Source organism: Pygocentrus nattereri, chromosome 6, assembly GCF_015220715.1.
Source record: "Pygocentrus nattereri isolate fPygNat1 chromosome 6, fPygNat1.pri, whole genome shotgun sequence".
Taxonomy (NCBI): Eukaryota; Metazoa; Chordata; class Actinopteri; order Characiformes; family Serrasalmidae; genus Pygocentrus; species Pygocentrus nattereri.
Genome location: NC_051216.1, coordinates 28,318,708 through 28,344,117, shown reverse-complemented (window position 1 = coordinate 28,344,117; position 25,410 = coordinate 28,318,708). Strand labels below are relative to the sequence as shown.

The window sequence follows — 25,410 nt, the reverse complement described above, 5'->3', positions numbered from 1 at the left end:
GCTACAATCTGCACTTCTGTACTGCTATACAAAGAAAAACAAAGTAATTATTTCTGTAATTTATTTAAATAGAAGTAATCAATCACAGTAAACATTATTTAAATGGCATGTCACTATCCCTGCCTATACTCTGTATGTACAGTTGCACAGTTAAGTGGCTGATACTGTTTTGATCTGTCTGTAGAAACAGTTCAAAAACTGTTGCCTCAAAATGAAACCTTTTTGAGTAAAATGCAAAGCGAACAGGACTGTCTCTGAAAGTAAACGAAGTCAGGGAAGTTTTCAGCATGTGGATCTTTATCCATTAGTTTAATATTTGTATGATTTGAATCTTCGCCTTGTCATTCAGTGAGTTTCTGTTGCATAGTCAGCTGATGAACATAATGCTTAAAACAAAATTGATGTTATAAATGCATCACACGTAATTATAATTGCTCTGTTTGTAACATGAGAAACGCCTGCAACAGAATTCTTAAGTCAGTAATTGTAATGTGATGATAAGAATTGAAACTGTAATGCGTTACACAAATTTGTTACAGCAAAAAGCAATCACATTACTGTAACGTGTTTCTCTGTACCTTGTCACCCCAACACTATTTATTGTACTTTATCTGCCATGATCAAACATTATATGTCCAAAAGTATTCAGACACCCCTTCTCATTAGTGGCTTCAGTTACTTTAAGGTGCATCCATTGTTGACACAGCTTCTATAGCATCCATAGAAAAGCATTGCCAACAGAATGGCACACTCTGGAGCAGCCACACATGAGCCTAAAGTCACTATGCCCAGTGCCAAGCATTGGCGAGAGGGATATAAAGCCCCACAGTACTGGACTGTGGAGCACTGGAATTGCAATCCCTGGTGTTGTAGAGCTCCAGCCAGTACCTCTGGGATGAGCTGGAGTGGTGTTTGTGATCCAAAACTAATCCAACATCAGTATCTGACTTCATTAAGGCTCTTGCAGCTGAATGCTGTCAAATCCTCACAGCGATGTTCTAACATCTGGTGTAAAGCCTTCTTAGAAAACTTGATGCTGGTACTGTAGCAAAAAGGGAACAACTCCCTATTAATAGCCTTGCTTTTAGAAGAAATGCTGCATGAACAGGTGCCTGCAAACTTTTGGACATATAGTGTACTTTTTAAAAAGTTTATGAGCCATGCTGACATATGGCATTGGGGCATTATAGACATTTAAAGTGCATGCTCATAGAGTCGGATAGGATTCTTCAGTTTAAGTGCTGTCTGTTGCTGAGATCTCTCTGCTTTAGCCATTTGCCTATCATGCTTAGTAAAATTTACTTGTTCTCCATAAAGGTTAGATTCTCCAACTCTCCACCTTCTCCCTCTCTGCAGTGTCGCTATTTGACTGGATTGACTGGCCAGATCTCTTGTGCGTAATGGGACTGGATGATGTTATGTCTTTGAGAAAAAACTGTACTTGGGGGCGGAAGGAGGAGGTGATGGCTTTCTGGAAAAGTAAACTTGCTTTATTAGAGAATGATTAAAACAGGCTACCTTCTATATCCGCATGCAGCATGACAGTAAGGATATATGCAATTTCCAGACTGCAGAGGAGTACTCCCATGAACAATATTTTGCCTGTATCGTCTATCAAAACTGGTTTTGACCAGAGTTATCTGATTACATATGAACATGTCTATAAGAATAGATGTTTATAATAAGTGTAACTGTTGTAAAAGTGTGTTAACACATTTTTTGATGTGAATGAGTCCCTTAGAAACCCTGCATCTATGAACCTTAACAATGATCTATTTCATACTACTGAACTCCTTTGAATATTAATGCTTGGCTTTTAAGCTACATAACAGACCTCTGCCATTGCCATTAGAGAAAAGTCCAGAATGGTTGCTTACTGGAAACCCTCACCACTTAAGATGTGTTCACTGATAGTCCCTTAGAGATGTTCTTCGTTCTTGCACAACTTCATTGAAGCAGGACTGACGTATTGTGATTTCTCTGAAAAGTATACATGTGTCTGTGGTTTAAGTAGAACTCCAGACTTCACAATGACTCTGATAAATGTTATGGTTGTACCAGTTAGTGCTGTTTAAGTGCAGCTTGTCTGGAAGATAGCCTAGTAATAAAATATCTATTTACATTACATGATTTACATGACATAACTTAGTACATTAACTTATGACATAAATGTAGTACAATGCAAATGATAGTTTGTTCATTTCTGATTTAGAAAAGCATCATTTTTAGGGATAAAAATAACATAAGAAAAAAATATAATGATGCCTTTATTTATGGAGCACTTTAAATAAAGATATTTATTTATGTATTTATAACTATTTGTTTATAATGCTTAATGGTAGCTTGAAATGCTTTACAGACAGGTGATAAAGCTTAAGACTACTAGAAAAAAACAATAAACTCACAGAAGAAGACGTGACATAAACGTACTGTAAAACTTCATGACGCCTTTTTTTTAATAGAACATCAAAAATAAAATAAATCCTTTATTTCATTAAGCATGTATTTGGTTTTAGCAGCGCTCCAAAAATGTTTTGTTGCTATCTCATGGGTGCTGTGTTAAATGCTGCTTGTGTATTTCCAGTATCACGGCCTGTTTTCACACATGCACAGACTGAGAAATCTGAAAGGAATCCGAGTAAGGATACACATGCATTGAGAAATCTGATTACTGACCTAAAATTCAAGTTTAATACCAAAGAGGTGTAGAATTTTAATAAAATACTGTGTTAAATGGATGTGTTTGCACAATGATATTGGAATAATATTGGTTTTGGCATGTATTTGCCTAAAAAAATCCACAACAGACAGATATTTAGATCTGACTGATATTTCAAAGTGATATTGAATAATTGCATGTATTTATCATCAAACACTGGCACTCTGGAAGTGCAGAGCATTTAGGTAAGGCTGGGATACTGTGCTAAAATCTCTGTATCTCTATCTCTGTAATCTATTTATTTTACTGCATTTGTAACTTTATAGAAATATTCATTACATTTCTTTGTAATGCTGATCTAAATAGATATATTCCCATATTAATATATCCCTAATCATTTTGGCTCCTGTCCTTTAAAAGAATCCCACTAGTTTAGTCATGTATAAATACATGAGATTAAAGTTCCCATTATAACCAATTCTGTAATTATGTCTTGACGTTCATCCTCATGGCCAGAATCTGGCAAGTTCCCCGTAAAGAGAGAAGAGTGGGTTTAAAGATATCAGGATCATTCTCAGTTTCTACCTGAAAGAGATTAATTGATCCGCTGGATAGCACCACAGCATACGCTCTACAGCTTAAGTGGTACATCTGGCCTTACCGTGCCAATAGGCACTGATTTTCTGGTCTCCCCTGAGTCTGAACTCATGTGGAACAAAAGGAGGACTGTGAGAGAACAGAACAGATGTTCTTACAGGACAACAACCCTGTTTATAATGCCAGGCTTCAAAAAATAGTAAACAGTTTTTTTCTTCCTCAGACTATTGAAGTTTTACTGCCTTTATGGGTAAAACTAGTACAAGTAGAGATAGTCCTAAAGTAATCATGGATATCAGTTTAGTTGCTGTTTGTCTGCCTTTTGGACATCATCCTCAGCAACTGTGCATTAATGCGAACCTGGTGTTTCAAATCACTGAGAGTTGGCTGAACTCCAATGGACTTCACTGTTTAACATTGCTCTCAAGAGACCAGGAAAGTCTCACGTGTTTCAGTGTAGCTCCTATCAGATTAGTGAGCTTTCCTTATAGTTAATTTCCTGCAATTAATTGACCTTGTTGTTATGGTTGGGGTCTAGATTAAATTTTCTTCTCACTCAAAATGTAGTGCTGAGGATAGCCATCAGATCCAATTGGAAAAAAAGAGCTTTCAGAGTTGTGTACGTGAGTGGTGGTGATAGTGGAACAGCTTAGTTTAGCCAAAAACACAACTTACCTAATTCACAACATTCATGTCTGAGGAAAGCCTGAAACAAACACAATTTGAGAAACGTCTTAAAATTTTAAAACCATCAGGCTAAAATGCAACTGGGACAAAAAAATTAATTTCATTATGATGTGTCAGTTATTACTTTCGAAAAATAGTTTTAGTGCTGCAAATAGAGGTTTAGGGGATAGACCATTTACATGCATTCTGTCTTCATAGGGTGTATATATCTTTGCTGTCATACAAAAATCTTGTATCTTCTTTTTTTTTTACTTTTTTGCAATATTTGTCATCTCTTCTTAATCTTTGCATTGTGCAAAAATGGCCGTGGTAAGTGAAGCAATAGAATAGTCCAAAATTCTTAAAAGCTTGGAAAATTTGAAAAGCTATGCATGGTTTGATATTAAGGTCACTTAAGTTCAATTAAGTTGTTATGCTTTAATGAGCCACACAGACAAGTGCTAGGCAGGGATTTTACAAGATGATTGCAACATTTTCATTTTTATCTGCCTCAGATGTCTTTTTTCTATAACTTCTTTAGCTTACTGGGTCTGGTTTGAAATCATTGGTTTGGTTTGTCCTGCCTCTTTGACTTGGCAGGAGAATGATTTAATTTGGGTAGCTATCTGTCTGATTGCTGGAAGAAACATGTGCAGAGGGTAAGTGTGCATGAGGGAGTGTGGAGGGCATATTCTAGAAGGGGAAACGTGACAGACTTCACCACTCTCATAAGCTGAACCCTCCTGCACAGATCATACTGTTCCACTCTTTCTCTGGGGAGGAATGATAGAAGGCCACAGTGGAGAAAGCAACAGGAACTACTGTTTATCTTCATGTGTTTTTGTCCTTTGCCTCTCTTCCTACTGTTTCTCTTTGGGAATTAAAGAGTAGTATGTTCAGGATTTGTAATAATCTCTTCAGGAAAAGTATACACAGGTTTATGAAATGTTTAATTATGTTCTCTGTGTGTGGCACTGAGGCTGATTTTTCTGTGGAAATGTTCTTGTGATTAGAAGCATTGCCACTATCTGGATGCTACCTTTCTGCCACTGGCTTGCTAAACAGATACAGATTGAATATATGGGATAGTAGAAGTCAAATGAAAATACTCGTAAAAATTGTGACCATAACTTTCAGAGCTAGATTGGTCTCAGAGATTATATCAGTACTGTACACAGAGACTGGCCAAGTTAGTTCTTTACAGGTATGGCTGTGTGTCTAGGAGCATTTGGACATGAACACTCTGGGTGGTCCAAGACAACAGCGCCATTATGTCTTGATGCTCTTAACCCACTGGTTCACTACCCAAGGAGTGTAGTTGGTGTGGCTCATCATGTGGCGCTTATGTCGAGCACAAAGAGGATTATGTTTGAAGGGGTATTCACTGACAAATCTCTGTTCACACGCTGTGGACTGCAGCACTCTGTTATGGCTGGACAAAAACAATGCTTTACTTTGTTTTCCACTGTTTCATTGGACTTTAGAGGAACAAATTCTTCTCTTGTGGCTTGTAGTTATAACCATAACCAGAGAGGGAGGATCCTCTAGTCTTCTTATGCTTCCTTTGTAAGAATTAGAAGAAATTCTTGTGGCAGAGGAAGAAATCTCTAACCTACCCACTAAAGGTAAAGGCCCCAAAAATGGTTCTTTAGAATGATGCTATAGAAAAGTGGTCACCAACCCTGGTCCTTAAGATCTACCTTCTTGTGGTGTCTAGCTTCAACCACAATCTTGCTCCAGCTAGTTAACTTCTTTAGAAGCCCTTGATTGACTAGATCTGATTAATATTACATTCCTGTTTCTGAAATGGTCTGGACACTGTGCAAAATGTTGAGAGGGCAACAAAAGATTGGCAAAGTTGCGTAATGCACACAACACAATGCAAAAACACCTGTTGGAACATCTCGCAACTAATTATGTTACTTAGCAGCAGGTGAATAACCTGATTTGGTATAAAAAAAAGCATGTCTGAGTCTTTTAGAAGTAAAGATGAGGAGGGGTTCCCCACACTGTGAAAGATTGTGCAGGCAAATAATGCAACAATTCAAGAAGAACGTTTCTCAATATAAAATAACAGAGACACAGTTCAAAAGCCAGCATCGGGTGTGTTAGTGCAGGTATATAAACGTTTTCACTGTTTTTTTTAAGTACCCTTAATTAAAATGTCTTTAGCGGACCAAAAGTATTTCTTCTATGGCGTTGCTCCAAAGAATCTTTTGTGGTGCCCTTATATTAAAGAGCAGAATGTATTATCTGTGATAAACGCTCACATACTGATATACCATCAACTACAGAGAAAAGAAAGAACATGGATTGCTATTGCGATCCTCATGTGACAAGTACAGCACATTTCAGTCCATCACCCACACACTATCACAGCAATAATTAATCATGTCTGGTTTCCTGAGCTGGAACGATTGCCGGAGCCTAGGAGATACCCATGGCAAATCCGTTGGTTTCGCTCACTGGCACAGGGCCTGTTCAACTGCCCACATCTTGCATGGACCTTCCATCTGGCCTGTCAATCAAAAGCCGAATATGACCACTTGAGAAAACAGAGAAGAGGCCTTGATATTGCCTGTTGTTTTCATGCAGTCATGTCATGAGTTTAATGAGGTAAAACAGGGTGACCTAAAGGGTGATATATTTCATTGTCACTAGTGGTGAAAGAGTGTGTGATAGAATAGTGTGATACTATACTATGCTTATGAATACAAGGCATATATTTTCATGCACTTACATGGACAAGAAGCATAGGATATCAGATCCTCCTGCTATAAACCAGCACCTCTGTTTAAAATTATCATGGCTACAATCTAAACTGACCACAAGGGGAGTTCTATTTTGGCAGTAGAAGCATGACATTTGAATGACTCCTACGTTTGGGTACAGGATTGTTATACATCACCGATGTCGCTCTGTAGACTTATAAATCTAAGCTATTAGAAATACATATCCTATTTTATATATATTATTTTGGATGGCTTTCAAAGGTTTGCATTTTTTTCAACGTGATTTTTAATTGTTGCATTTAATTGCTAGAGGTCCTTGTATCTAGTTAAAGAACAGGAAAAAAAAACACTTTTTGTCAGATCCATTTGAGGAACCATACATTGAAAGTTTTACTGGAAACCAAATGGGATTCTATACCTTTTAATCATTAATTAATTAAACTTTTTTGCATCATGACTTCAACACACATGGTCCTCTCACTCATCTCAGCATGCATTCAAAGCAGCTGAGTGCAGTTAGTGTTTTCTGCAGGTTTGTTTGTGCAGCTGGCTTCGTAGATCTCAAAACATGCTATAAATAAAGCCTGAACGCTCAGGTTCATCACTACCCCAGCCCATAAAAATTAGACCAGTGTGGACAGACGTGGTAAGTGTAATGTAGAGTGTATGCTATTTGTGGAAAATGATGTGGACATCAATATTTTCCTACAGCAAGATTTAGAAATGTGGAAATTCATATGAATACATTAGTTCTTGGTCCACCGTAGGTTTTTAAATATATTGTATTGCCTTTTGGTGCTTCAGGTACTCTTTTAACTGATTGACAATGCTATTTTAGGTCCATTAGTCATCATTTTATATATATATATATATATATATATATATATATATATATATATATATATATTGTGTTTAAAGTAGTTCTGTTTGTATCTGCTGCAGTAAATGACATTCAGGTCACATTTTCATCATCAGACTTCTGTGCTGATGTTATTAGAAAGAGAGATGTCACTGGAATGACATTCATATTATAGCATTTTCGACAACCACATGAACCAAATTAACCTTTTATTCATGCCAACATGCTGGATGATGTTCTGAAAAGAGTGCCACACAAGAAGAACAGGCGTCTGTGGGTTTTATTGGACAGAATGTGGTCAAGTTGGCCAGCTTGCCTGAAGGGATCAGATGTCCAAGCTTTAACCTGATGCACAGTGTTGAATGGGATGGATGTTATCAAAATGAGTTTAGAAGGCATGTACAGAACATCACGTTAGCTTTGCACTCATGTGAACTTTTACAAATGAAAAGAAGACGAAATCCTCATTGCAAAATGTCTGTGAACACATCTATCTTTCATACTCAGGAAATGCATAAGTAGGCTTTACAAGCCTCCATGCAATTCCTACGAGAACAATTTGCTTTTGTTGCATACAACGGCTCAGTTCTGAATGCCATGTTTCATATACAGCCTGATCCTGCTATTGTTTGATGGCCCATGGGGGCTAGTTCCTTCTTGTTCTCCTAAAAGGTCTTTGCAACAGTTGAAACCATAGGCAGTGAGGCTCTTTTCTGGTGGGTACAGATTTCAACAGATCAAAAATTATTCTCAATTTTCCCCATCCCATATCTTATCCACTGTATTTGTTGGAGATGTAGTGTCAGCAGATTCAGATAGATACAGGCATGCCGTGTACCCTGTTCCAAATGATAAACATCAGGAACAATCAATGAAAGTAGGCTTGTGTTTGTGTGTGTGTGTGTGTGTGTGTGTGTGTGTGTGTGTGTGTTTGTGTGTGTGTGCTGTTGGATACCAGAACAGCTTTTTTTCCCTCTCAGTAGGGCTGTATTCCCTCTGTGGATCTGGTTTTGATTGCTGCAAATCTCTACTCCACCCCACCCCAGAGCTTATGTTTATCACGTTGATGGATCATAACATGTAATTCATGGATTCATTCTATGCAGAATCATTAACATTTCACTAAATACACAGATCAAGTAACAGTGACTGAAGTACTTAAGTACTGAAAGTACTGTCAGTTACTATAATGATGTTTGTTTGATGAACATTTTCTCTTAAGGAGATCCGTGCCTGACTTAATAATAAAATTAATAAAAAAGTAAATAACATAATAAAATGTAATAACAGTTCAGTAGAAGTTGCAATGTCATCTTTAATTTGACAGTGAAACTTGTATTAATGTACTAATAAAGAATGAGTTATTTTGTCTGATTTTCACACAAGCCTTACTGTCTAAGGCCGCTTAGCTTGATGTCTCCTTCTCTGAAGCCATTTTGCCTGAGGCTGTTTTACATAGCTTGTTTTGTCTGATGTACAAGAGCTGACAATAGATAGATATAAGGATATAGATAGATAAAAGGATATGTTAAATATATGCAACTTATTTTACAGACTGCTGTTGCAGCTGCAGTAATAAGAGCATTCAACAGGCTCAGCTCAACAGCTACGTTTCTACAACAATCTCATATATGTTAGGTACAACGATTGTGGGATTAACTTAATAAATCAAATCATCCTACATGTTTAACAGTTTTCACATGTGGGAAAACCAGTGTCTTTCTGTGGTTTCCTGTAGTTTGCCAATTTTGGATATTTATACATTCATCATGAAACTTTCACACAATATAAGTGGAATAAAATGGGGAGACAAGTTTTTTTTTTCAGTGATGAAACATATGCTGTTAGCAGCATTGGTCATGTAATGGATATCCAGACAACAAATATATATGGAAACAAATATTTATATTTAGAAAGCAGAATAAAGTAGAAGTGAATCCTGTTGCCTTCTGAGGGTTGGAAAACCCCTGTTTGCTCACCCTGTTACCGTCTCGGGAACATTAAATAAGCAGTGGTGCTCAAGCGTATCATCATCTACCATTCTAACCGCAGTACCTGTAGTCTGAATCATCCAGACTTGTATCAGACTGAACCCAGACACAGCTTGCTTTTACATTCAGTCAACCTGTGTCTGATAACTGCCTCTAAATATAGTGCTTGGCAATTGCGTCAGTTCCAAAAAGAAAAAGACCTGAGGTTCCCAATCATCCATCTGTCCTGTTTGGGATATCGCGGGCAGAGGCATCCTGTCTGAGGGTGACTCACTACAGCACATGGACGTATTGTTAGCCTGGCCTAGATCATGCTCAGAGATGATCACTACTTTTGAATGGTCTGCTTAAAATGAGTTTACTTTAGCTTTCCCGTCCTGTGGCTGTGATAAGTCTAAACTTTGGACTAATGTATAAACCCTTTGCCTCTTTGCGGTTTTGTTCTGTGTTCAAGGATTGTTTCAATGGGAATACAGTGGAATGTTCAGTCTCCCTTTAGTGCTAGCAATGAGAGAGAAATGAAGAAATAGAAGCAGAGACAAATGGAAAGAGAGTGGGAGAGTTTGTAGGTGGTTCTTGAGCTGAAAAGATGGTTTGGGACTTTCCCCACCATTAGATGAGGCTGAGGAACATGTACAAACAACAGTTGGATTTATCAAATGTATGTATATGTATACACAGATGCTATGAAATTTATCTTTGGATATGCACTACAGTGTTCATATCCCATTCCCTTCTACCTTAATGGCCTCAATGGTGGGTAGTAACTGGTTAGATTTCATTAATTGCATGTACCTAAATAATATTTTTCTATGATTTGAATGTATAGTTTCAGAAGGTAATGTTTTTACTTTTGCACCACTTGTCCAAAAGTATTGAAAAAGCCTACTTCTACTACTATTGAGACTACACCTTCTAATCTGTACAGGATCACCCACTGCTGACACAGGCATTTGTATACTTTCCATATAAAGTCATTACCAGTAGAATGTGGCTGTTGAGTAGTGTTAGCTTTAGGGGGTTGAGCAAGCTTTAGCTAGAGGGGTATAAAGCCTCTAGCACTGGTCCATTGAGCAGTGGAACTGTGTTCTCAGTGATGGACCAACATTATATATCTTTGGAATGAGTTAGAGTGGTGTTTGTGGTCCAGAGCTAATCATCCAAATTCAGTACTTGGCCTCAATAATGCCTTTGTGGGGAAATTCTTACAATAATGTTCAAATCCAAAATCCAGAACAGAAACCACCCAGAAGAGTAGAGGCTGATACTGCAGCAAAGGGGGGACAAACTCACAGTTAATAACCTTGACTTCAGAAGAAACGTTGGATGAGTATGTGTCTAAAAACCTTAGAACAAAGTGTACTCTAGTGTATTTGTGAGAGGTTCTGGATGAATTTTACTTAGTTTTACTAATTTACGTTTTTGATTATTTTATCTTCTGTTCTGTTGGTAAAGAGCATCTGAACTGCCATTGCACCTATCACTTTCAAGTTTGAGCGAAAAGAGTAAAAAGAGACCTATAGCGCCTGACAGACTTTGATTTCTGTGCTGAGAGATGCTGGATGTACTAACCCACTATACCCACTGTTTATGACCATGAGAAACAGGCCATTACGTATCACCCCCATCTTTCCTCTGTGAATCAGAGAAACAGAGCACCAGCACCACTTCACATGCCTGCCAGATACACGTGAGGCTGTGAGCCTAGTTGGGATCTGGAGCCCTTTCAGAGAAAACACCACAGCCTCATTCTTCTCTTCCTCCTCTTCTACCTCTCAATACTCTATTTGTTCAGAGGAGAAACAGGACAGATAGAAAATCTCCCTGGGCTTGTTCAGGACAACAAATCTATTTTAAGGTGTTCCAAAAGGCACCCTTGCTTTCAGAGACAGCATAGCACAACACATTTGAGCAGTTCAGAACACTTGTGCTTGTTTATATCGTGCCCATGTTTTTACAGCCTGGAACGTTGCACTGCGAATCATGAGGATATAATTTTCCTGAGATGCGTTTCTGCATAATGTTTTTACTGCTCATGCAGAGAAAGGTAGTAGGTTATCTAAACTGGTTGGAGCTTTTTTTCCCTCTTATAGAGATCTTAATACGTAATTTGCCTATTGACTGTAGAGCCAAATGAGCTCCAAATGCACATTAACTCTTCTCAGTACACAGTGCAGGCTAGTATGTCATCACAACCACAGTGGAATGCGAAGATGTTGGCCGACTTTGTTTGCTGATTATTTGTGAATAGTGTTCTTTCCTCCAGTATGAAATAACCCATGAAGTGTATAAAAGTAATTACTTATGTGTATTATATTTGAATTAGTATTTTGGGTTACAGTATATACACACAATCACATCATGTCATGTACACAAATGAATATGTCCATGTTTAAAATGGAAACATTGATCAAAGTATTCTATGCATCAGTTCAGAGATCAGCATACATATACAAGAACATACTGTTTAGCAGTCTTTGTTTTAAAAATGCATTGCTTTTTAAAAATATGTGTATTTCTGAGACAAATCATCTTTGCAGTATGTAATCAGAGCTCAGCCAAATGTAGATATTTTAACACAAAGACATATAAAATCTCTCAAACTGAAATCAGAATCAAAAATCATATTGAATGTGAAAATATGTGCTCCAGTACACCCTTATCTCTTTATAATAAAAAAATATATAATTATTGTATATTTATTGAAGAAAATACTTTGTGTGAGCCTCTAAAGACCCAAAAGTGACCAGCATTTTTAACCCTATTATTTGAGTGCCTGATCTATGGTATTCTGTAACCATGAACTATAATGTAGACACATTTTTGTTTATTTAAGAAAGAACAGAAAACCTATTGATTCAAAACACACTATTAATAGAAGTCAGTGCTGAGGCTGCTTGGGTTCTCTGTTGTTATCTAAGTACAGGGAAATTCAATGTAATTAATGTCCATGTAACTAGCAATAAGCTACAGATGCAGTCCTTAGGATAGGTTAGAAAATGCTAAAATGTTTTTTTAAATAAACCAAAATAAACATTTTTGTCACTTTTTAAATTGTAAATTTTCTTTTTAAATGCTGCACCCACTTGACTTCTAGTTAGACATTAACCAGTGATCCAGCATGGTGGGCAACTCTCAGCTGATGTAGGATTAGGGGTGGGGGAGTTTACAAGTATATGGGCATGGTTGATGGAGGTGCAGGAAAACCCCTTAATGGCTAAGGACTCTAAATATGTGTCAAGTTGACCTTGAACACTTAGGTGCTTGGATAGCTGAATGAAGCTAGGAGCCATCAGGGCCAGGCAGGCTAAAGTAAAGTGGCCTCTTAGGCCTGTTACTGAGGCACCAATCCAAAAACACATAAATATACACAAAGCAAAAAAGCTCAAGGGCAAGGGTTAACTGTGGTGGCGTGAGCAGCTGAATCTGCAGATAGGTCACCAAGGTGTCGGATAAACAAGGTTTTAGCAAGACACACTGCTTAAGGATCATATGACAGCTGACCATTTGACCCCTTTGGAATGAGAGACTGTTTCTAAAAGACACTATATTTGAATTCTACCCGCAGTGTTAAATATAATAAAATATTAATAATAGACATTTGAATATAAAAGGCAATAACACATTGGACTTTCTTTTTATACGAAAAAAGAAGAATACTCCACAAAATGTTAAGATTCCATAGAAATTAAAGTTGAATTATTCCAAGAACTTGCGCCCAAGCCAAGAACCTGCTTCTGGACCGTTAACATATTTAACTTACACAGTTAACACAGTTAACTTTTCTTTCACTAAGCTTAACTATGATGCCAGAATCACTTAGCCCAAGGAACTTCTTGGCTCTGTAAGGTTCTTAAGAGCCCTGGTCCACTACTGACTGTGCTGACAGCATTTGGGCTCTCATCACTGCTTTAGTGCTTTGGATGGTGGCCTAATGGGGTCATGATATGCTCCATTTGTGTTTCCATTTGCTGTATTTGGGCTCTCCTCTCATCATTAACCCTTCAGGGTGAGCGAGAGGGCACAAACTGTCGCTCTCACTTAGCTACCAGAACAACTACTGCCTAAAAGACTACAGTTGAAAGGCATTTAACAGATAGACAATCCGGTTTGTTTTTAGTCTGGACATGCTAAATAAAGATATTGTATTTTATGATTGGGCCTTGTACTTAAAGGCCATTTGGACTTAACATAATGAAATAAAGGGTTCCTGACTTTTGCACTGCACTGTGTATAAGTATATATTTAAAAATAATTTCCTAAACCTAACACTAAGCCTGGGTTTTGCCTTTGGTTTTGCCTTTGAAGTAAAAATCAAAATAAGAGACCTTGTAGTTTTTGTAAATTGAAGGTTATCTGGTTTTCATAATTTTTTACTACAAAATCAGAACCTGAAAATGTACAAAAAGAAACACACACACTCTTACACAGTTGCACATACATAAATGTGTGGGAATTTCTGCTTGCTCATTTTTCCATATTTACAGAATGAGGATTTTTTTGTATTTGGAAAAATCCAGAATTCCTTTCTTGGCAGCCATTAACCTCTCAGTCTTAACATGTCTGACCAAGCTCTCTTGCAATCTGATATGTTAAAGAGCCTCACAGCTTGTATGTGTGTGTTTTGTACATATTTCTTACTATTCCAATGGTGAATTTATACAGAGTCAGGCTCCACTACATGTGACTAGCTGTTTTATTAGTATTCCTTTATTTCTGTTGGCCTGTACTGTAACATGGTCCCCCTGGTCTTTGGTTTACCACATTAAGCAGATGTAGCAGAGTAACACATTGAGCCTCAGAGGTTACTTTTGCTCTCTGTGAGTGAACATGATGCAGTCAACACTTACTGTGGGAAAAGGGAAGAAGTAGTGAATGGATGTAATTACAGCTTTTCTTTTGATTCGGTGCAGGGCTGCATTCACTGTTTAAGTGCTCATGACTGGGGCAGCTGGAAGGAGTTAAGAGAATTATAAATATTTTTGCTGTTCTTTATCTAACATGGACATGCTGCTCTGTGTAGAAATTCTGGCTGGCAGTTGGCACTATTAAGGAGATACTGCACTGAAATGTTCCATCACCACACAAAACAACCTGATAAGCGGAAAGTGAAGATAGAAAGATAATTTCACTTATAAAATTCAAGCAGGCTCAGGTGGTTGGCAGACAGATCACGCCAACTCTAAGTATCGTTGAGTGTTGTGAGATGCATGGACGTTTGTGTATGTGTGGTAAGTGTGAGTTTGCTTGCATGTGTGTGTGTGCCAAGTTTCTATGCTGCTTTGAGACCATCTACAGCAGCAGAGTTTGTGCTTCCTTCAGACAAGACAAGGCAATGAAACTAAAAGGCTTCTGTTGCATCAGTCTGAGTGGTGACTAATGTGTCTGTTTTTTCTCCTGTCTATTCGTAATAGTTATTTAGAACTGTTTTATATCAGCTTTCATCCTACATCTCACTCAACCCTGAGGTGTAAATCAACATTGCTGACCTAAAAGTGAACAGACAGTGAACAGACAGTGCTACTGTTAACACACCATATAATCTGATAGATATAGATCCCTCTTTTTGTGGTTGTGGTAAGTTAGGTCAGTAGATATGTGTGATAATAAAACCACAAAACTACAGAACATGTCTAACTAGATACATCATACTTACCAGGGAGAGCACCTAAAAACTCATCTACAGAAAATAGTTTGTTTGGGACTGCTCTGTATTAACCCCTTAAATCCCAGTTATTAAAGTTCAAGGATTACTATTTAGTAATTTCATGGGAATCTATGCAAACCACCTGAGATATTAAGTTATATCAATGAGGAAGGATGTAAATGATCACTTGTTATGTGTTGTGTAAATGCATTGTGGTACTCACTTTTCTAAATGAATTACTTTAGTCTGGGGTGGCTAGTCCATTGTTCAGAGAATATCAGCAGCTTCTTTGTTTACTTTACAAATTTTGTAGTAAAATGTTATAGTTCTATCACTACTGTAGCATAGTTTTTCAGCCCTAAAAAGTTAGAGCTCTCTTAATAGGGCTGTAATGATGACATTTTAGCTGATGATTCATTGTCAAATAAATTATTTGCAATTAATCATTTAATTGTCTTTCCTTGTTAATTGTTTAAAACTATTAAAATACAAGCCTAAAGTAATCAAATTCATTGGACATATTGCTGATAAAATCTAGGAAAAAAATCAAACATTACATCGTGCTGCGCTCTTAACACAGAGCACAAAATTAGAAGTGTTTTTTGGTTTCATGTCAAGTCATGACATCTTAGTGTGTGCATATACTGCTTCTATTTGCCTCAGCACAACACACCCAGTTCACATTTTATTTGTTGCACCATAATTTGGTTATGAAATCTAATGACTGTGAAAAATTATTGCATTCAGCATTCAGAAAGCATTTAGCTTTCAGAAACTTGTTAGGGCAATGTAATGAAATAATCTGTTCTACTGTAAAGTGTTACCGAATAAGGTGTAAATGGTACAGTGTATGTAGCAGTTTTTCATAGAACAGTGGCAACCATTTGTTCGCCATTTCAATTTATATTGTGTATTTGTGTGGGCAGTCGTGGGCTGGAGGTTAGGGATCTGGCCCTGTGACCAGAAGGTTGCTGGTTCGATCCCTAGGGCTGACAGTCCATGACTGAGGTGTCCTTGAGCAAGACACCTAACTGCTCCCCGGGCGCCGTGGATAGGGCTGCCCACCGCTCTGGGCAAGTGTGCTCACTGCCCCCTAGTGTGTGTGTTCACTAGTGTGTATGTGGTGTTTCACTTCATGAATGGGTTAAATGCAGAGGTGGAATTTCCCCGGTTGTGGGATCAAAAAAGTATCACTTATCTTTATTTAATATTAATATATTTGATATCCAGTTGCCATATTCTAACCATATTGTATAAATATTAACATTTTTGTTGTCCTTTCAGAAGAGACAGTAGGTTTTTGAATGTGTATTCACTAGAAGTGTGGGATTGTGCATTTTAGATGCTGTGGAATGCGTAGCTGATGTCCTCCAGTGCAGTCTCAGTGTGTACATTGTAATTCAACAGAACAGAACAGAACAACATTCCATGCCTCCTGGCAATAACTATATGAAAGGGTATCCCTAAGCATGCTGCTATAATACACGGAACAGATTACAGCCCAGATGTGCACAGTTGTAAGCTAGCAGTATTACAACAGTACTTACGATAATAGACAATTACTTCATCCAAAATGGGAATGGCTCCTCCACTTTGCAGGCTAGGTTTCCTCATGCTTCCTTCTATTCTCCCAGCTACACTGAGCCTTCCTCAACACTGTGGTACTTGGCTCCACTTTAGAGGATCTTGGCCAATTGCTTTTGTCAAATAAAAAGACAGTGGCACTTTTAAAAGTGCCATAGAAATGAGTCAGGATTTACTATGATAGGAAACGTGTGCTTCCTGTCTAATGGATGTCAGTATTTCAAAAGCAGATCAGATGAGAAAACAATACTCTTACATAGAGAAGCTTAAGAACTCCATTAATGAGCTGCACCATCAGCATGCTCTCTGTTTAAACAATATTGCACACACGTCCTGTACACTGCCCATCAAAAGTTAAGATGCTGGACAGCATCTTAGTTTTTCCCTCCTAACATATTAAATAGAAACATATTTTAATTCTCACCTTCTTATATCTGCACTTCAACTTTTCTAGTGTTTAAAGCCCTTCTGAGATAAAAGACTGATTGTCAAAATATGCATGTAACAACTCAAAACAACTCAATGGAGTCATCATTTAGGCAGACATATGCATTATAAATACCCTGTGAGAAGACAACTCAACACTATGAGTCTGAAATAATGTATAGCTGTCAAGAAGCTATTACTGAGAAAGGAAGAGACAAAAAGAAGAACATTCATCATAATTTTGCACTGCTGAGACTCACAAACATTTAAGCTAATGTTTCTGTACCAAAAAATTAGAGGAGACTCATTGCAGCCGCTCTGTTTCAAGAGGTTTAGAGCGAAGAGGCCGAGCACGGCCGGAGGAGGACAGGGCTGCAGCGTCAGAGAACAGTCTAAACAATCCGAGGACACAAACCAAAGAATAACGCACCCTTTTTATGGTAAACTTGAACACGCTATGGGTGATGAGCCCAGCAGTCAACTACTGGAACTTCATAATCTCTCCTGTAATGCTGGTGAAGACGAAACCGGGAGCGACTAGTGTTCGCTAGCTTTCATGATTGTTAACTCTGGATGAGCCATGTGAAGTATTGTTCTTTTGCGCATGCGAGTTGGTTTGGGAGCGTGTTCTGTTCAGAATAATGTCGCATACAGGTCACATTTAAAAGATGGTGTCAACAGCTGAACAAAAAAATCGGATTTGGTAAGGAAATCAGATTTGGGCCACTTTTACCTGCTGTGTAAACGTAGCCTTATTTATGAGCACACAATTCGCTTGACTTTTAAACACGTATGTAAGATGTAGAACTGGGTATAAACTTGAAAAAATTAAACATGACAGTCACTATAACTGAGCAAAGGAGATTTTCCCTTTAATACATTTCAGCAGCTACTGTCTTATTCTTATTTAGTGCTAAAATAAGGCTGCCAGGATCACTGATTCCTGGACAGACCAAGACTTTTCCCTATTTATCTCTTAGCATTCTGTAGAGCATCTCTATCTTTAAGGGAAGGAAAACTGCCTTAGCTTCCCCTCAGAGCTTTGGAGATATGAATGTGGGGGAGCTTTGTTTTAGTTTTTGGAAAACCAAAAACAATAACAGTAACCCAGGGTCTTTTCAGATAAGAAATACATGTGATAATGTAACACATCTGGCATTTCATCAAGTCTTAAAAAAAGAGTACTTTTACATGTATGAGTGTTTGGAATACATAAATTGATGTCAAACTCTTATCACAGGTTTCTGCGCTATTAAAAGTAATGGTTCCTTATTGTTATATTGACATGCTATTCTAAGAAAAAAAACTTGTCATAGAACTGTTACATTACATGGAGATTATTTAAGCCTTAAAAAGGTTCTTCACACTTGCATGTCATACTTGCGAAAATTTTAACTGAATCAAAAATGGTTCCTCTTTGGCATTGCCCCAAAGAGACCTTTTTTAGCACCTTTATTTTTGAGAGCATGGGTGCCCCTGTTCTTATACAGAGATGAGAATGATTGATTGCCTTGTGTAATCAAAGCATTTCCTGAAATGTCAGTGCATTTAGGCTAGTAAGGGCTATTAGCATTCTGTCAGAATTTTAGAATAGCAATTTCACTCATTGCTTTGAGAAATAGAGATATTATACTCAGGTAGCTGTTTCTGTATCCAAAATATCTGGGTTTTGGACACAATGAAAATTTTGTAGGCAGCTAATAAGGCTTAATGAAAAGACCCCTTCACTACATACAGATCATTTCATCAACAAAAATTATAGGTGTATTTGAATAATCAACTTGATAGCTTTATTTCCTTTGTCATGCTTCTACTGATATCGATGATCAGTCAGAAAGCCAGAAGTGTTTCTTAAATGCTTTAACCTCTTTCTTTAGCATGCAATATTCTTCAAATGTAGTATGAATTTAAACATGATTTATCAAATTGTTCTGTGATGTTTCAGTGTACAATGCAGTTAATTTGGCATTAATTGTGAATATGTCAGCTTTAGTTGTATGGTATATGGCTAAATCAGGTGGCTTGTATAGGATTGTACCCAACCATTTTGGAGGACCAAAAGTAATTGGACAGCTACCTGCTCAGTCAGTTAGTCTGATCAGGTCCTTAATGACTGCCAATATGGAACAAAGCTGTTTAAAACTGGCCACAGTATGCTCTCAGTATAAGATATGAATAGACATTTACAGCACTTCTGTCTTGCGCTAGAAATGAACTTTCTAGTTCTGACTGTTGTTGTGATAACATTTATTAGATGAATCATAAACTGAGCAGAGCTGGAATGCATTCTAATATTAACACAGTAGGCCAGCCAAGTCATTATTTTCAAGAGACGTGACATTAAATAGACTTTATCTTCTTATTGCATATTATACGTTATTTGTGGTCCCTTATATAATGACTGTTAGGTTTAATGTTAGCGGACAGCTGGTATCAGTCTTCTCCCACTTTATGGCTTCATTCTGTCATTGTGTGACATCAGCCTGACGTATTGCTCACGCATGCACACTCATCGAGCTGCTGTACTGGCTATCTTGTTTCCACAGTGCTGAAATATAGCCTAGATGGAGGAATGCCAGACCAATACAAGTAGTGCAGGACCAGTCATGCTGCTAGACTTCTGCACTTTCTTATCACGCTACCCATCCAGTATATACCCCATTTCTGTGGCTAACTTAATTGCATCTTAAGCTCATTTTATTTGTTTTCCATAAGATCCTATCTGTGCTTATTTTCATAAAACACTTTACCTCTATGTATGTGCAACACGCTGCCTCTGGATAATGCATGGAAAGTGTTGCAATATTATAATACAGTAAACCACACCCCTAAGAACACACCCTTTTACAGGAAGTGGTGAGGCAAATATTTTTGCTATTCGCATGAGAGCCTGATGGCATAGAAAAAGTGGCTTGGAAAGCAGCACCTGAAATGTGTAGCAAATTAACTGATTCATTCAAATGTTCCACATTCATACCAATTCCAAGGTTCCACACTTTGGCCCAGCTTACCTTCTGGCTGTTGAATGCTCTCACCTGGGAAAACATGCTTTGAAACAGTGTATTAGCAAATGTGTGTGATTCATTCCCTCCATTCTCTTCCTTCACTCTTACACTCCTTTTTTTTGTATGGTTACAGATTGTTTGCTCTGAGAGCGGGACAAAGACGCCTCACACAAAACCAGGGAAAAGACGGTTTATGTATCCATGGCTTCTTGTTATTGCTAGAGCTCACGATAGCCCACATCGACTGCACAGCAGAGAATGTTCAGATAACGTGCTCTGTAGAGCTGTCTCACATGGTGTAGATACTTAACCACTCGCATTTTTCTACATCTATAGAAACCATTAGCTGATTATCCTCTAATCAGTGATCTTGTCTGTTTTTGCTATTTTTTTTGCTCATATCATGTTTGGGTTTGTGGGCATGCAAGACTGGCCTGGAAGGGAAAATAAGATGAAGATTTCAAAGCTGTTCTGCTCTGCTTCTGTGATGCAAGCCAGAGATTAGCAGTGTTGGGGTTTGAGTTGGGAGATGGCCATCGCAGCAGTGCTTGGTGCTGAAACGTACACCTTGGTGATAAAAGCATATATACACATGGGTAGAGATGAGGCTCTTAATGCATGTCTGGCTCTTCAGGGTTGGGAGTCATATAATGGACACACAGGAATATCTGATCCTCCACACATCTCACTGGAACGTTGTGTCTTACAAGACACAGATGAGAGGTGAGGAATAAATGGAGGATTAGAGAAACTCTCCTTAATTGAGAATATATTTGCTGACGACTCTACTTGTCTGAATTATACCCATCCTGTGGTAAAGATATGATGTTCTTTTTTGTTTTTTGTTTTTTTTGGAAGTCAGGTCTTGACTAGTTTAGCCTAGTGTAAAATATAAACTGTACCAATTAGAAGTGTAGAAATCCAAACATTTACAATCCAGAACCATTGCTACAGTGTTCCAGTGCATGAACCTCATAGCTATACTTGATAGTGAACTGTGACTGTTATATCAAGGTCTTCAGTTTAGGCCATGAATGTAAAATTAGTATTCAAATGAATAACATATATTTTACAATGTATGTAGATGTTTAAGGTTACTCTTTTAGAAAAAAGCCCTGGCATAGAGCTGCTACTGCTGCTATTTGTTTCGGACAACTGACTGAAACTAGACTACCCCTCTTATTGACAGTCAGTCATGTATCTAGGACTTACAGGAGGCCTATAGTCACATTTTGTCTCACAAAATTTGTCCCATCTATTGTAAATCAAAACATAATTGTTTAATTTCACTGTTTCATCCTAATTATGCTAGTAGCTAATCTGATGCATTTTGGTCCTGAAGTCAAAGGAAGATATTGTTTGGCTGTATCTACCTAGATACCACATTGACATTTTTCTGATTTTTCAGTTTTTCATTGAGTATTTCAAGATTTTAACCCTTTTGTTCCCATTCAAACCCTAACAATGAAATAAGAGTATCACTACTTTATTTCCTTATTTCACAGAAATCATTATAGGCCATCTCTGAAGGCCCAGAAGTACTTGAGCTTTTAGCATTGACTGTACTTTTTCTAAATGATTCTTAGTCTGGTTCTAGAAAAAGAAAAAAAAACGCAGGTCTTGTGGAGTCACTCACCAAAAAGATCTTTAGGGGGTCAAAAGTGGTTCATAAAAAAAGAACCTAATGGGCACCTTTATTTAATGTGTATATAATCTGAAATGACAGACCATGAAATGAGAGACCATTTATCATCATTCTCAGAAAGTCTGAGGGCTTAGGTCAGTTAACTCAGGTTAAGTCGGATGTGCAGTTCTGGAAATGATCTGGCTGTGTCCAGCTGTTTCCCTTGCCATAGCTGGGTAAACACTGCTGGCCAGAGTGGACTGACCCAGAGGCGTTGTTGAGACCGATACCAGCAGTTCTCATGGTCCTTAGCAGCACCCACACACTGATTCAATTACCCAGAACATGAGGTGGGGGGGGTGTACATAGGCGGGGGCAGGGGGGAGTGTTGTGCTCTGGCTGCAGACTTTTGGCTAACTGCCTCACACGTGAGTGAAAGAATGACTGCTCTTGGAGAGAGAGAGAGACAGAGGAATGGAGCAAAAGAGGAGAGCAGCTCTGTTCCCAGGCTCCATTCTCCAGTGTAGAAAAGTCATTCTCACTGGAGAAAGTCAGGGGGTGAGGGGTGGGGGAAATGTAGGAAGTGATGGAGTGATGCACATTTGCCCAGCTGGCCAAGTGCTTTTGGACTGTAGAAGTCATTTATTGGGATGTTAACACCAGAACAGTGCTGTTGCATTCTCTCCCACCAGTCTGTGTGAATACAACAGTGACTCATATGAAGGTTGCCCTTAGACTCTGCTTAGACAATCTCCAGTTCTGTCTCACTTTTAATCACTTCTGCAAGATCTCTTGTTGCTTTATTTGGTCAAATAACTGGGGAAGCTCTACAGTGCAGACAGCCAAGTTTAGGTCCAGACCAAACAGTCTGTAGCCTGATGTTGATTGTTCAGGTTTGATAGCAGGCTAAGCTACTTTGTCATTAGATTTAATCATCTCTAGCCTGTATTAAGTGAAAATCTAGTGGAGTTTTAAATGCTTTTTCTTTTAGGTGGTTAATAGAGTCATAGTGCATATTTAGAGAATACCTAATGAGTGTTTAGACTACATTGAAAGCTGTAGCACTCACAGCAGCCAGATTGACTGTGTGTCTAATGAGTGTTTTAGCAAAGTTTGCTTTAAAATCAAACAGTAGCACCCCATGTGCAGTATCCAATCATGCTCAAACATGCACCTACCACCACCTAGTGGTGCAGTCTGGTATCACATTTTAATTACCCCAACTTCTCGTTCTTTTTTCAGGGATGTTCTGGGTCATCATGTGGGAAGTGTGACTGCAGCGGTGTAAAGGGGGCAAAGGTACCGCTCTCCTTCTTCCTCTCATCTGGCTTTTCTTGCTTTTTTCATCATTGTGTCATGTCTTATGTGATGCTGTTGCCATTCCCTGCACTTTAAGCTGTCAAATTTCTTTGTAATGCTCATTTAACAGGGCATGTAACATAGTTAGCCTTTGCTGAACAAACAAAGACCAACAGTAAAGGTGCAGATTCAGGATCTGAGTCAAACTAATTACATACAGACAGTGAATGAGTTCTTCCGCCAGTGCCTTATGAGGTCATAAGATTTTTTCCTTTCTTTTGAAAGGGTGAATTCCTCTGAGCTGGTTCACAGATTATTTTTGCATTTAAATTTCCTTTGTTTTCTCCATCATATGCTGATGTCACTGACTTAAGACTTCCTGAGCACTTCAGAATGATGTCTTAGTTCCCATGATTCCCCACTGTGAGGTGCATTCAGTTTTTTGGAACACCCTGTAAGAAAGAGTGAAAGTGAGTTAGAGCAGTTTATAATGGCTGCCAAGGACAATAACCCCAAATGAACAAATAAGCTCCAGAGCCTTTGGTACAGGATGTGAACTCTAAGTGAAGGCAAAATACTCCATGCCGCGAAGTTTCATCTAGTACTGTAAAAGCCAAGGTTTATATTAAGTTTTCATAAATAATGACATTTTTATTGAATATATAAAATGCCAGTATAATGCACTTATGCACTAAAACCTGCTTAAGGGCAATATCATGCATGTTTAAGATGCACATACTGTTGTGGGTAAGATTAAACAATTTCTATAAAAAGTTGTGCCAGTTTCATCTGAAGGATCTCATGCAAAATCTTGAATTTACATAAGTGACTGGTGGAACATGACTTTGACTCATGTAATAAAGGCAAAGAAGACCTAAAGTACTGTTAGAACATGTAAGGTTTCTATAGTGCTGTGTAAATTCTCTACTTTTGCCTCTGTTTTATATTTCTATATAACCTTTCTTAAATATATACTGCTTGTGTAGTATCCTAACTAGTGATTTTCCAGTCATTCTGTGATTCTGATATTTTAGGAATCCTTTAGAATTCCCTGTAATATTATGTATTGTTTCATAAGGGATTAGGTTAGAGCAAATTAGTCAGATTAATACTGTTTCCAATGTGTGCATGCAAGTAATATTTCAGGTACATAAAACAAAGATTGTGAGTAATCATATCTCTTTATTAGTCCCCTTCTTCAGTTCCTCTCTTTTTGTTAATCAAAAAATTATTACCAAAAGTACTTAAGCAGCCAAAAAATCAGCTGTCTGTACACAAACTTTCCTGTATGTAAGTGGAAATGTCTATTTCGCCCTCTGGTGGTGTCTTCCATACAACTGCAATATCATGCACATTTCAGCATCATGAGTCCCTTCAGCCCTGCTTTAAACCACAAATAAATTTTCAATCATCCTGTTTTATCTTATAGGGTGAGAGAGGGTTTCCTGGCTTGCAAGGCAATATGGGATTTCCAGGTATGCAGGGGCATGAGGGTCCTCCAGGGCCAATGGGACCAAAGGTATGCCACAACCAACTTTCAACTCACTAAGTTGATCATGCAGGTTAATTTCCATCTGTGTGCAAGTTAATTTGGAACTGTTATCTGGTGAGACACTGCTGATATATTTACTTTCATAGGGAGATCTCGGCGAGCCTGGTGCCCCTGGAATAAAAGGAGCACGTGTAAGTAATATACTTTTATAGAAAAATTGAGTACTCTGTATTTTAGACTGGCATTCTGGCAGCATGGCTCAAAGATAAGGTAAGAACAGTTAAGGACAGCTGTTAATGACACTGAATTACATTGTAACATCTTAAAATCTCTTGCAATTACATAAAAATGCCCACAAGCTTGGGTATTCAATATAAGTCTATTCTGAAACGTGACTTTACCAAAATTTACAGTGAACAAGTTGGCTACAGAATTAATTAAAAGATTTTCTGGCAAAGGTCAGCTGTTGATCCTACCTACTAACATGAACAAATGTTTTGCCTTCCATCTTTCATAGAATACAATATAATACCAAATTGTGATTCTTGTCTTTGCTGTCTTAGGGACCTCCTGGTGCCGCTGGTTTCCCAGGAAACCCCGGTCTGCCCGTAAGTCCAGAATTATTTCAATACTTATATGGAAATTCATAGCCAGATCAGACTGTACTGTGTTACACTGTCCAACGTAATTCCTGATCATAATCACTCTAAAAATAAAGATTCTTAAACAGTTCTAGGCTTAGACAAACAGTTCCAGGAAAAAACCCAGAGGAAAGAAGAATTCTAAATAAGATCTCCTCTTAATCTGATTTATGTCTCCTAGACACAGT

At 38.0% G+C, this 25,410-nt stretch overlaps 1 protein-coding gene across 1 annotated transcript in view; it reads left to right on the top strand.

Moving 5' to 3' along the window:
* col4a1 (collagen, type IV, alpha 1) overlaps nucleotides 1-25,410 on the top strand; it is a 61,237-nt gene that overhangs the window by 1,322 nt on the left and 34,505 nt on the right. The window contains exons 2-5 of the mRNA XM_017704697.2: nucleotides 23,033-23,089; nucleotides 24,519-24,608; nucleotides 24,728-24,772; nucleotides 25,145-25,189. Coding sequence (XP_017560186.1) covers nucleotides 23,033-23,089; nucleotides 24,519-24,608; nucleotides 24,728-24,772; nucleotides 25,145-25,189 — 237 coding nt within the window. The remainder of the gene's footprint in view (nucleotides 1-23,032; nucleotides 23,090-24,518; nucleotides 24,609-24,727; nucleotides 24,773-25,144; nucleotides 25,190-25,410) is intronic.